This window comes from Carettochelys insculpta, chromosome 3 (assembly GCF_033958435.1).
Source record: "Carettochelys insculpta isolate YL-2023 chromosome 3, ASM3395843v1, whole genome shotgun sequence".
Classification (NCBI taxonomy): Eukaryota; Metazoa; Chordata; order Testudines; family Carettochelyidae; genus Carettochelys; species Carettochelys insculpta.
The window spans coordinates 207,345,339-207,358,317 of NC_134139.1; the positions used below are offsets into that span (position 1 = coordinate 207,345,339).

Below are 12,979 nucleotides of genomic sequence, written 5' to 3' on the forward strand. Positions count from 1 at the left end.
TGCTTTCATTTGGAAACACCGTAGAAGAAGTGGCTGAGTGGCTCTTTCAGGAGGGAGAGGGCAACTTTTAGAAAGTGACTTTTCTTTGGTTGTACAGGTTGAACCTTTCTAGTCTGGCACCCTTGGGACCTCACTGGGACCAGACGAGAGAATTTGGCAGACCACTGGAGATCTGTATTGTCTGACAGCATTACCAACATTTCCACTGCTTCCTAGATTTCCATGACCAGCATCTGATGAAGTGAGTCTGTGCTCATGAAAGCTCATGCTCAAAACTTTTCTGTTAGTCTATAAGGTGCCACGGGACCCTTCCTTGCTGTTACACATCCAGACTAACATGGCTACCCCTCCGATACTTGACACTGCTTGCTAGGCTCTTAGACATTTAGGGGTAAATTCCAGCTGAATAACAAAAGGCATGGAGAGCTAGGGCTGGTGGCTATAAACAGACTTTATGGGACTGTGGAGAAACTTGGCCACTGCCATGATAAGTGGTCACCAGGCTAACTAAAATAATGCCAGATTTGCCAGGTAAGAGAGCTGGAGGGGAGATTTTTTCAGGGAGGAGGTAATTGTCAGCTGTGCTTGGTGTGCAGTGAGCACTTCTCCAGGGTGATGTGCAGTAAACTCTTTCATATCCAGCAGTCCCAGGGCTGGGAGTTTGCTGCATATTCAGATACTCTGGGTAATAGAGGGGTATACCTAGCAATGCATAACACTACAGAAAAACAATATTAGATATTAAGAAACAAATTAATGTATGCAGAGTACGCTATTTACCAACAGTAGTATTGTACACTAAAATTATACTATATTTTCTGTATTTATATTTACTTTCACTACAACTGCACTTGTGGAAGATGTAACTAAATTAACTTATGGTTGAAATACCAATTATTTAAGCGTTTTGGATAATAGAATGCAGGGTATGGAAGTTTCCTATAGATGGAATTATGGATTGAACAATGAAGTAGCCAAATCAGACTGTCCAGCACTAAATAAGTCAGCCTAGATGTTAATAATCTCTGAATTTTTTTTCTTGGGATTAAATCAAAACATCATCCAGGCGTAAGGACTTTGGACAAGATAATCTTTGTACCTTTTGTGCTGGATAGTAGTTGTTAGGAGACAGAGAGCAGATAAAAACTTGCAGCATTCTTTAGAACTAGATAGTGTGTAGTTTATGAATTATAAAGGAGACACTTCCAGAGGGTTTGAAAATTCCCCTAGACCGAGGGGAGTAGAAAATTTTCTGACAAGAACTAGCAACTTTTGCAGAATCTGTGTTTTTTATTAAAAGTTAAGTATGCTTGATGAGCAAGTGTTCTCATTTTCAAACACTAGTCTGATTAAAGAAGTGAACACCGGGGTCTTTCACTACACGTTTGTTTCTGGAGCGGTGCACATGTCAACTCCAGAAGTCAGCATGCTAAATTCATGACTTCCTTGTCTTCAAATCCCCTTTACATCTCTGTCAGTGGCTGATGGAGTTAAGGTCAGTCAGAAGCAGTGGCATGTAACTACAGGACAGGTTTGTCACAATCTTCAATCTCATACAATTATTTACTCTTATTATCCTGCAGCCTCAAAACGACTTTCCCATGTGCCTGTGGTGAGGAGATGGGGTCTTGTTTAGACAGGCATGGAAAACAGTAGTTCTTTGTTCATGATGATAAATGTGGGGAGATGGGTTTTGTGCCTTTGCTCATGTGGGAAATTCAGTGCTTGTCAAGTGAGAATTTCGCAACGTTTATAGTTACTTTCTTTCTGACTGTTATTGGTACATTGGGCTTTTTACACTGCAGTGCAGCAATAATAGCCTAAGGGAATTAGAGGGTCTCGTTGTTACATGATGTAGGCCTATGAGAAAATAGCTGTAAACGTTGCCCATCTATGCTGGCTGCCTTCAAAAAAAAGTTTTGCTTGTTGCATGTCTGGCTGACAACTAATCCTGCACAGTACCTTAGTTATGTTAACCCAGGCTAAGATTTTTAAGACCGACTAATGTCTTATGAGTGCACAATTGGAGAGAATTTTTAACAGGCTTAATTTCCACAGAGTGGGTACCCAGCACTTTTCAAAAAGCTAAACCTCTCAAGTTTCTCAGTTTGCATGTTGAGAATTGCTAGCCAACTTTGAAAAGCGTGTCCCTTTGCCTAGGGCAGGGCTCGGCAATCTGTGTCTCTGGTTGCTGCTGCTGCTGCTGCTAACTCCTCTTGTGGCACTCTGCCCTGCTGTGGCTGAAATAATGGAACTAAATGTAATTGGCGGGGCGGCGGGAGGGATCCGGCTGTTTAAGCCAATTAAATTTAGTTCCATTACTTTAGGGGTGGCAGGGCAGGGACCCATCCAGACTGCAGGTGGGGGAAGTGAGCAGGAGAGCTGGGGGTAGGGGTGGCCAAGTCTGCTCCTGCTGGAGCCAGGCAGCCCCGCTAAGAAGGAGGTAGCAGCCGTGGAGCGACGTTGGCAGCACGTGCTGCTGGAGGAGCTTGTCAGCTGTGCCGGGGCTGGGGGAATAAGCCTGGAGATGGGGGGGCAGGTTTGTGGGCTGAGGGGGGTAGAGCCTGGGAATGGGGAGGGGAATGTGGGGGGGAAGAGAATGTGGGGGGTGGGCATGAACATTGCTCGTTCCTGCTTAAGAGCCTATCCCCAGGCACAGCATTTTCCTTGTCCTCATTTGCTGTCCAATCCAGGGGTGAAAGTAACTTAAACATCCAACTGGTACAAATTATTGCATGTGCGCTGTTCTTACACTAGGGGTTACAAAAAGTACAGTTTGACTATTTAAGGACTACCTTGTATTCACATGCATTGCAGATCTTGAAGTATTGACTTTTTTGTAACCAAATTTGAAAAAAATGGCTCCTCTTGCTAATTTGGTTGCAGATCTTTGGCTATTTGATGTGTGATTTTTTTTTTTTTTTTTTTTATAACCTCCGCCTGGTTGTAATAAATCCACTACCTACTTGCCTGGAACTCAAGGTCCTAACTATTGAGTTCTGTGTGATATATATATTTTTTTCTGTTTCCTCTGTTCTTTGGGGCACCAACACACAAGCCACGTCTATGCCCATTGGTCTGAGACAGATTATAGGGGTGAGGTGGGTGGTGGTGGGTGGTTTTTTGACACCTCATGCAACATCCTTGTCTTCGTTTCTGGAAAATTGATGCTGCCACAGTTGGTGGAGCGGGTGTTTGATTTAGCAGGTCTAGTGAAGACCTGCTAAATCAATGGCATCATGTTCTCCATTTGACTTTGGTACCGGAGCTCCCAGAGAAGAGTAAGGTAAGTTGACAGGAGAGTGCCTCCTGTCAGTGCCTCACGGTGAAGACACTGGGGTAAGTCACTCTAGCCTACATCAACTCCTGTTACGCTATTCCAGTCACATGACTGATGTAACTTAGGTCCACTTACCCCAGTAGTGAAGATAAGCCTCAAATATACCTATATGCCTTACCCCTCTTTTTTGCCATTTCTTATTTCTCTTTGCAGATGCATGTCAGTCTTTAATACGTCAGTCAGAAGAGCAGTCCAGTCTTGTACTTGTTCAGTCACTGAAGGAGTGTATTTGTTTTAGGGCTTGTCTTCACTATTGGGGGGAATTTGACCCAGTTACGCTACCCCAGCGATGTTGTTCTGGTGTCTTTACTGTGCCGCGTCAAAAAGAAGACTCATCCCCCTTGACTTACCTTACTTCTCTGGGGAAGCTGGCAGAGCACTTTCGGGTTGACTTCAAGCCTCCATCAATTTAGTCAGACTTACTAGAAGCAAGTATCGGAGGGGTAGCCGTGTTAGTCTGGATCTGTAACAGCAACGAAGGGTCCTGTGGCACCTTACAGACTAACAGAAAAGTTTTGAGCATGAGCTGCTGCATCTGATGAAGTGAGTCTGTGCTCATGAAAGCTCATGCTCTAAACTTTTCTGTTTAGTCTATAAGGTGCCACAGGACCCTTCCTTGATGTTCCTAGGAACAGTGTCTCACCCAGTTGTGAAAACAAGCCCTTTGTAAGTAAGGTGCATCTGTGGTCTGACCAGGTCCAAGATTCTCTGAGGCTCCTCTCTCTGGAGGCAGGAGCTGTGTCCATATTTTAACTTACAGTTCCAAGTACGTTGTCAGTACTCAGTTAATTATATGTTAGTCTATAAATGCTCGATATCTTGGCTTCCAGTCTCTGTAATTACTATGCTAATGCTAATTGCTTGGTAAGCTCCTGGGGTAGGGCCGTCTCTGAGGGAACGTGTATGGGAAATCTGGAGGAGGTGTAATGTGCAACTTGAGGAAACAAGCCCATGCAACCTCTAATTGAGTCCTCCTACCAAAAGTAGCAATGTAGCGCGTGCAGACGGAGTAGCAGCTGGTTGACCAGAGTAGTTGCTCCTGCTGTGTTGGCTGCTCCAGTGGTGGTATTAGCACACTAGCTCTGAGTGAGTGTGGCCAAGTCTGAGCTGAAACTGACACTTTTGACTCAAGTGTAGACTTTTATACCCTAAGTATTTATACAGCACACAGTACAACAGGGCTCTGGTCAGTGAAGCCAGATCTACACTAGACCTTAAAGTCAATTGTAAATATGCAATTCCAGCTATTGCAAGTGCACAGCTGGCATGGACTTAGCTACAATCCATTTACCTGGCTGCCCTCACTGAGGGAGGTTGATGGGAGCCTGCTGGCACTAAATGTTAGTCATAGAGCGGTTTTTAAACTAAGAGATGGGGGAGGGCCGATTTGGTGCAGAGGAGCACGAGGATCAGACTAACTCCTTTTAGAGGAGAATCCATCGATAGAGATACTCTAGGCTTTAGTTGAAAAGGAAAAAAAAAATTGGAGAGAGGAGGGGAGATATCAGACAATCATGTATAAAAGAATCTAATACATCTGGGATGGGAAGACAAATAAGCAGATGCAAATCTTTGAAATGGTTCTACACAAATGCTAGAAGTCTGACTAATAAAATGGGTGAACGAGAGTACCTTGTATTAAAGGAGGAAATTGACATAATAGGCATCACAGAAACTTGGTGGAATGAAGACAATGTATGGGACACAATCATACCAGGATATAAAATATATCGGAAGGATAGAATGGGCCCTGTGGGTGGTGGAGTGCCACTATAATGTGAAAGATAACATAGAATCAAATGAAGTAAGAATTTTAAATGAATCAAAAGGTTCCCTAGAATCACTATGGATAGTAATTCCAAGCTCTACTAAGATTATAGCAGTAGGGATATATTATCAACAACCTGATCGGGACAGTGATAGTGATGTTGAAATGCTAAGCTACCAAATTAAACACTCAATAGTGATGGAGGATTTCAATTATCCCCATGTTGACTGGGTATAATGTCACATCAGGACAAGATACAGAAATAAGATTTCTCGATGCCGTTAATGACTGCTTCTTGGAGCAGCTGGTTCGGGAACCCACAAGGGGAGGGGCAATTCTCGATTTAGTACTGAGTAGAGTGCAGGATCTGGTCCACAAGGTCACTATTACAGGACTGCTTGGGAATAGAGATCATAATGTAATAACATTTAATATTCCTGTGGTGGGAAGAACACCTCAGCAGTCCAACACTCTCTGGCATTTAGTTTCAAAAGGGGGAATTATGCAAAAATGAGGAGGCTAGTTAAACAGAAATTAAAAGTCAGAGTGATTAGAACAAAAACCTTGCAAGCTGCATGGAAGCTTCTCAAAGACACTATAATAGAGGCCCAACTTTAAATTTATACCCCAAATTAAAAAAACATACTGAGACCGAAAAAGACCTACCATGGGTTAACACCCATGTCAAACAAGCAGTGTGGGATAAAAAGGCATCTTTCAAAAGGTGGAAGGGAAGATTTCAAAAGGTGGAAGGCAAGAGGATGTTGGGGAGATTCCCAAACTTGCACCATTTTTTGTGGGGAAATGAAACTGAGGAACTGTCCTGGATTGAAGTGTCATTAGAGGTGGTTTTGGAACAAATAGATAAACTTAATGTTAACAAATCACCCAGACCGGATGGCATTCATCCAAGGGTTCTCAAAGAACTCAAATGGCAAATTGTAGAGCTATTAATGCTAATTTGTAACGTGTCCTTTGGATCAGCTTCTGTACCAAATGACTGGAAGATAGCTAACGTGACATCAATATTCATAAAGGGCTCTAGAGGTGACCCTGGCAATTACAGACCGCTACGTTTAACGTCAGTTCCGGGCAAACTAGTTGAAACAATAGTAAAGAATAAAATTGTCAGGCACGTAGAAGAACGTAATTTGATGGGCAAAAGTCAACATGGTTTCTGCAGAGGGAACTCATGTCTTACTAACCTGTTAGAATTCTTTGAAGGGGTTAACAAACTTGCAGACAGGGGCGATCCAGTGCATGTAGTATACTTAGATTTCCCGAAAGCCGTTGACGAGGTACCTCATCACAGGCTCTTGTGTAATTTAGATTGTCATGGGATAAGAGGGAAGGTCCTTTCATGGATTGAGAACTGGGTTAAAAGACAGGAAACGGAGGGTAGGGGTAACTAGTGGTGTCCCCCAAGGGTCAGTCCTAGAACCAATCCTGTTCAATTTATTCATAAGTGATCTGGAGAAAGGGGTGAGCAGTGAGGTGGCAAAGTTTGCAGATGACACTAAACTGTTCAAGATAGTCAAGACAAAGGCAGACTGTGAAGAACTTCAAAAAGATCTCATCAAACTGAGTGATTGGGCAACAGAATGGCAAATGAAATGTAATGTGGGTAAGTGTAAGGTAATGCACATTGGAAAAAATAACCCCACCTATACTTACAATATGATGGGGGCTAATTTAGCTATAACTAACCAGGAAAGAGATCTTGAAGTTATTGTAGGTAGTTCCTTGAGAACATCCACACAGTGTGCAGAGGCCGTCAAAAAGGCAAATAGGATGTTAGCTATTATTAAAAAAGGGATAGAAAATAAGACAAGGAGTATCTTACTGCCCCCATATAAATCTGTGGTATGCCCACATCTTGAATACTGTGTACAGATGTGGTCTCCTCACCTGAAAAAATATATCCTGGCACTGGAAAAGGTTCAGAAAAGGGCAACTAGAATGATTAGGGGCTTAGAATAGGTCTCGTATGAAGCGAGGATGAAAAGATTGGGACTCTTCAGTTTAGAAAAGAAGAGGCTGAGGGGGGAACCTGATAGAGGTATGTAAATATGACAGGTGTGGAGAGGGTGAATAAGGAGAAGTTATTTTCTTGTGCCCATAATACAAGAACTAGAGGACACCAAGTGAAATTAATGGGTAGCAGGTTTAAAACTAATAAAAGAAAGTTCTTCTTCACTCAGCACATAGTTAACCTGTGGAACTCCTTGCCAGAGGAGACTGTAAAGGCTAGGACTATAACAGAATTTAAGAAGGCGCTAGATAAAGTCATGGAGGTGAGGTCCATAAAAGGCTATTAGCCAAGTGTAGGAATGGTGTCCCTGGCCTCTGATTGTCAGAGGCTAGAGACGGATGGCGGGAGACAAATCGCTTGATCGTTGTCTTCGGACCTCCCTCCCCCCCGCCCTCCGGGGCACCTGGCACTGGCCACTGTCGGCAGACAGGCTACTGGGCTGGATGGATCTTTGGTCTGACCCAGTATGGCCGTTCTTATGCCTCACAAGATTGAGTACAGGGATCAACTGTCAATCCCTGATAGTTTGATTTTTCATGCATCCCCACCACGCGTGCAAAATCGAACCCTGGAAGTTCAACCCGGACTGGATTGATCTTCCAGGTCCTGAAGATGTGCCTGCAGGGGCTGGCTTAGGTGGCACAGCTGAACACAGAATACTGCTTTATCTTTGCCTTTGGATCAGAGGCAAAGAACTTTCCTTCATTTCTCCCCCTGCTGGCCATAATCTGTGAAGAGCAGGCGTGTGGGTCATAACTTGAAACTGATATTTGTGGACTCATTGAACCACAATGCTAGATGGGACTGCAGAGGTCATCTAGTCCAGCTCCCTGTCGAGAGGCAGGATTTATTGGATCCAAAGCAGATGACTCTCCAGCCTCCTTTTGGAAGCCTCCAGTGAAAGAATTGCCACAGCCGCTTCAGGATTCTCTTCCATTGGCCCCCTGCCTTTACAGCTAGGCAGCTTGTTTCCAGCTATTTCATCCAAATTTGCTATGCTGTAGTTTGAACCCATTGTCCTGTCTTCTGTGGCAAGAGAGAAGATCTTAGCTCCATCTGTTTTATGGCAGCCTTTCAGGCATTTGAAGGCCATGATCATTTCCTCCTTAATTTCCTCTGTTGCAAACTAAACAGACCCCCTTCTTTCAGCCTTTGCTGGTGTGGCTTGCATTCCTGCCCTTTCGTCATCTGTCAGAGACTCCTGCATCTTTTCCAGTTTTTCTACTTCCTTTCTGTACGGTGGTGGTCAAAATTGATCACGGTGCTCAAGCTGAGGCCTAAACAGTCCAAAGTAGAGCGGTATTATTGCCACCCTTGATCTGTATACTACGCCTGTCTTAATCCAACTGAAATCTACATATGCTACCTCCCACAACTGCCTAACAACATCACATCGTTCACTTATTGTTGACTGCTGTAATTCACAGATAATTGCCCTGCTGCTGACCAGCCTGTTATCCCCCATTCTGTACTTGTGCACCTTTTTTTCCTTCCCTGAGTGTAGCACCTTACATGGTCTTTGTTCAATTTCATTTTGTTGACTATATCCCAATTCTTCAGTGTCAAATTTCCTCTGAATTTTAGCTCTATCATCCAGAGTGTTGGCCACTCTCTCTTCCCCAAAGCTTTGTCATTTATCAATTTACCCGTATGCTCCCTATTCCTATGTTCAGGTCACTAATGAAGCTGTTAATTAACACTGGACCTCGAACAGATGCCTCTGGAATGACACCTGAAAACTCCTTCAATCTAGCGTCATTCATTTATAGTTACTTTTTGGCTGAGGTTGTTTGACAAATTATGAGCCCACTTAATGGGAGTTCTGCTGAGCCTGCCTTTCTCCAGCTTATCTATCAAAATGTCATAGGGGACTGTCAGAAGCCTTGCTGAAGTCCAGGTATGTTCTGTCCACTTATCCACCAAACCAGTTAGTCACCTTGTCAGCAAAGGAAGTCAGACTGGTTTGGTGTGATTTGTTTTTGGTAAATTCATGCTGGAGGCTAGTGATCACCCCTTCATCCTCCAGGTATTTGCAAATTAAGTGTTTTATACATTGCTCTACTAGCATTTCAGACATCGGGGTACAGCTTACTGGTCTTTAGTTTCCCACTCCCTCCTGTTCTCCCTTTTTAAAGATGGGCAAGACAGGTGTTTTCCCTTGTCTTCTGGGAACTCAGATGACCGGAGGAGATGGAGGCAGGGGTTACACAAGGGCCTTCAGAAGGACGAGATGAAGTTCAGACAGCTAGCAGAGGAGAAGCGAGCACACAGAAAGCACAATAAGGACTTGCCAGACACCCACTACATCTGCAAGAGATGCAGCAAGGACTGTCACTCTCATGTGGGTCTTCATAGTCACAATAGACGCTGTAAATGAAGTCCTCAATTGAAACTTTAAAGGGCGCGATCCATAGTCCTATGCAGACTGAAGGATGCCTACTACTACTACTCTGGGAACTCACCTGTCTCCATGAGTTTGCAAGTATAGCCAGTGGCTTCGAGATGTTTCCAGTTATTTCCTTCAGCTCTCTGGGGTGAACTTCATTGGGCCCTTGAATTTGTTCAGAGCCGTCAGAAGATGTTTTTTACTTATTCTGAGCTGCATTCGTTCCCCTTTGTCTATAGTAACTTTGCTAGATGTCCAGTCACATGGTGTTTTTCCACATTTATGTGCATCGGGTTGTGTTGCAACGAAGTCCTTAGGGACCAGAGGAGTTGAGCTTTGAATATAAATTCAATGGTTAGACTTTTCCTGAAATTATGACTTCTGGGAGGAGTACCGTGGGTGCGGAGACAGACCCTGCAGTATTTCCATAACTGGTGGCAGACCTAGCTTCAGATTTTCACTTCATCTTTAAAATGTTAGTGTTTCCTTGCTCTATAGGCAAATGATGGTTATCCGCCGCAAGTATGAGAAACTGGGATTTATCTGACATGTAGCCCTGGGAGGACACCAGAAGTAGCCAGGCGACTTTGAGATAATGTGATATAGTGTCTATGGCTTTCTGGACAACCGGCTGGAGTGTTCAACTTACCATATTTCTCTTCCTTTTCTTCACAGTACAGTGCAGTGGACAGCAATCCACTCTCTCTCTACGTTATGCACCCGTTCTGGAATACTGTAGTGAAGGTGAGAATTTCTGCCAGTCATATGGTTCTGTGCTGGAAGTGGAAGGACCAATATTCTGTCATGGCATAGCCTCATAGACAGGGCTGCCTTTTAACTGAATCAAACTCTGCCTTGTTAATTCTGTGACTGTCAAGGCTCATCCTTCAAGAACGATAACTGTGGACACAATTGCATAAGTCTAAAATTTTGTGTTGGAGAATTGCAAATCCTAAAAGCCCCTCTCACTACCTAACACCAGTCCTCACTGATATGGTTTAAAAGCAATGTGTGGTGCCTTTTGCGCGCACTGATGCAATTTTCTTGTGTGTGTTTGCTGCTTTCCCATAGATTTTCCCTACATGGCTGGCTCCAAATCTGATAACATTTTCTGGCTTCCTGTTGCTTGTCTTCAACTTCTTCCTCATGGCATACTTTGACCCTGATTTTTATGCTTCCGGTAAGACCTTTTTTTAGTGTAACTTTTAGAGCATGCAAGTAATAAGATCTGATACTTATGTCTTCTGGTGCCATAATTTCGCAATATCACATGCTGACTAATATGACTTGCTTATCGACTGCTCTGGAGCATTCTTTTGGTGTTTTGAATAGCCACGTGGCAAGAAGAGTCAAGGACGGAAAACGCAGCCAACGTGAAACATTCCTTCCAGTTCCTTTGGAAGGGGCAAATAGCCAATGTTTTAAAAAGAAAGAGAGCTCAACCAAAATAGTTCATTATTCCTTTTAGAGTTAAGATGAACTTTGACACATACAACTAAAAATAAAAAACAACCCAAACAAACCCCATTGTGCTACTTATGAAAGAGCACAGAATGCATAGCTGATGATGTAACCTGTCTCACTGATAAAAGTGAATTTTTTTTTTTTTTTTTTTTAAACTTACCTAGCCTGCTTATCTTCAGCCGGTTGAACTTTTTTCCAAATCAGTGCATGCATATACTAGAGCTATGTAACTGACTAAACATGCCCTGTAGAAAAACTAAAATTTACCATTTGTACTTGCTTTTGTTGGATTTAGAGTAATGTAAATTTGGATTTTGATCTATTCTGATGGAATAGTCATCTCAGTCTTTTTTGCAATTCGTTGTCATAACACTAACGGGTGAGCAAGCAGACTTTTGTATCTGGGCTAACTAATGTATATGGCAGTCTCGCAAGGCTGTTTTGATATTGAGCTGGTCTGCGCTGAAAACGTGCATCAACATAGCTTCATCTCCAGAGTGAAAAATCCACACGCCTGGAGAAACGTAGCTACTTTGACTTAACTCATGATGTAAAAGGTGCCAGGATAGATACAAGGAAGAATTCTTCCCTGGGCCTAGCTACAGCCTCTGGTAAGGTGGGGGTAACCACATCAAAAGGAGACCCTCTTCCCTTTGTAGTGTTACAAGCCTCTGCACTGGAGTGTTAGTGGCACTGCTGCAGTGGTCTATGTGCAGGCAAGCACCTGACATTTCTTTAGTCTGCGTTTGAGAGAATTTAAAATGATTTTGCTGTCTGGAAGTCTTTGTAGCACGTCCCCTAATCTCCGAGGTAGGGCTTGCTGGTTTGTTAGGCATCCCGAACTGGAATGGCTCCCGCTAAAGATCTGACTAAGTGCTAGCTGGCAGAGAAGGCATAGGGAAGGAAAAAGAAGGTCTGAAAGCCAAAGAGGAAGCAATGTGGCCCTATCTTACTTGCCTGAACACACTGGTGTGAATATTTTGCATTGTTCCTAAGACCAGAGTATATTATTCCACCTCTATTTTATATTTTTTGCACACTGATTAGTCATTGTCACTGGAGTAGAATGGAAAGACATTCATGGCTAATGCCTTTCTCTTGGCATCCCCATAAAACTGATATTTGATCTGCTGTGCTTTTTCCTCATAATGTGCAGTAATAGCAAGTTTTAAATTGGAGAAGAATATCAAGTTCACTGTCCGTGTTAATATCCTGCTGAAATGAAGATTGAAACATGGTACTTTATAACTTACTACTACAGTTGATATTTGGCTCCAGTCAAATCATATTTCCCAGTGTCCAGCCAAATACTAATACTTGGCACTTATATAGTCTGAAGGCATTTCAGCTATTAATCACCAGATTTCAGGGACAGTGGTTGCAACTGAAGACAGATTAGTGCACAGATGGTATTTGAGGCTACCACAGTTAATTTTTTTCCTCTTCCTCCTTCCCTTCCCCACCATAATGGGAGTAAGATATGTGAGAACAGATCATAAACGTTACCCTTTAAATGGCTTCAGCTGTTAGTGAATATGCTGCCCACGTTGCAGATGGGAAAACTGAGTCTCAGACTAAGTAGCATGACCAAGGTGTAACAATAAATTATTGATAGAGCAGAAACTAGAACTCTTCTGGTACCCATTACCATGATGAGTTCTTTGGCCTGCTCTGCCCTTCTACATGGTAGATGATGCTTACACCTGAATAAAATGCTGTATGCTATAGTTTGCTTCAGGGCAGAACAGCAGAGAGGAATCCCTGGCCTAGAAAAGCAACAGATGCTATGGATCAGGATTGAGGTGTACAAGCTGAGCAGGCCTCACGAGGAAAAGAAGAGAAGTCCACTGACCACATACAGCCCCCACCTAAGGCCTATCCAATGCATCATCAGTGATCTGCAACCCATCCTGAACAATGATCTTTCACTGTCACGGATCTTGGGAGGCAGGCCTGTACTTGCCTACAGACAGCCTGCCAACCTTAAAC

The 12,979-nt window shown here is 43.3% G+C and overlaps 1 protein-coding gene across 5 annotated transcripts in view; it reads left to right on the forward strand.

The window, feature by feature from the left end:
- The window catches only part of SELENOI (selenoprotein I), a 62,658-nt gene that overhangs the window by 33,072 nt on the left and 16,607 nt on the right, over positions 1-12,979 (forward strand). For 4 of the 5 annotated variants that reach the window (XM_074991498.1, XM_074991501.1, XM_074991504.1 and 1 more), the window contains exons 2-3: positions 10,202-10,270; positions 10,598-10,706. In XM_074991498.1, coding sequence (XP_074847599.1) covers positions 10,202-10,270; positions 10,598-10,706 — 178 coding nt within the window. Of the gene's footprint in view, positions 1-97; positions 242-10,201; positions 10,271-10,597; positions 10,707-12,979 lie in introns of all 5 variants that reach the window. The other variant, XM_074991502.1, reaches the window with a different exon arrangement.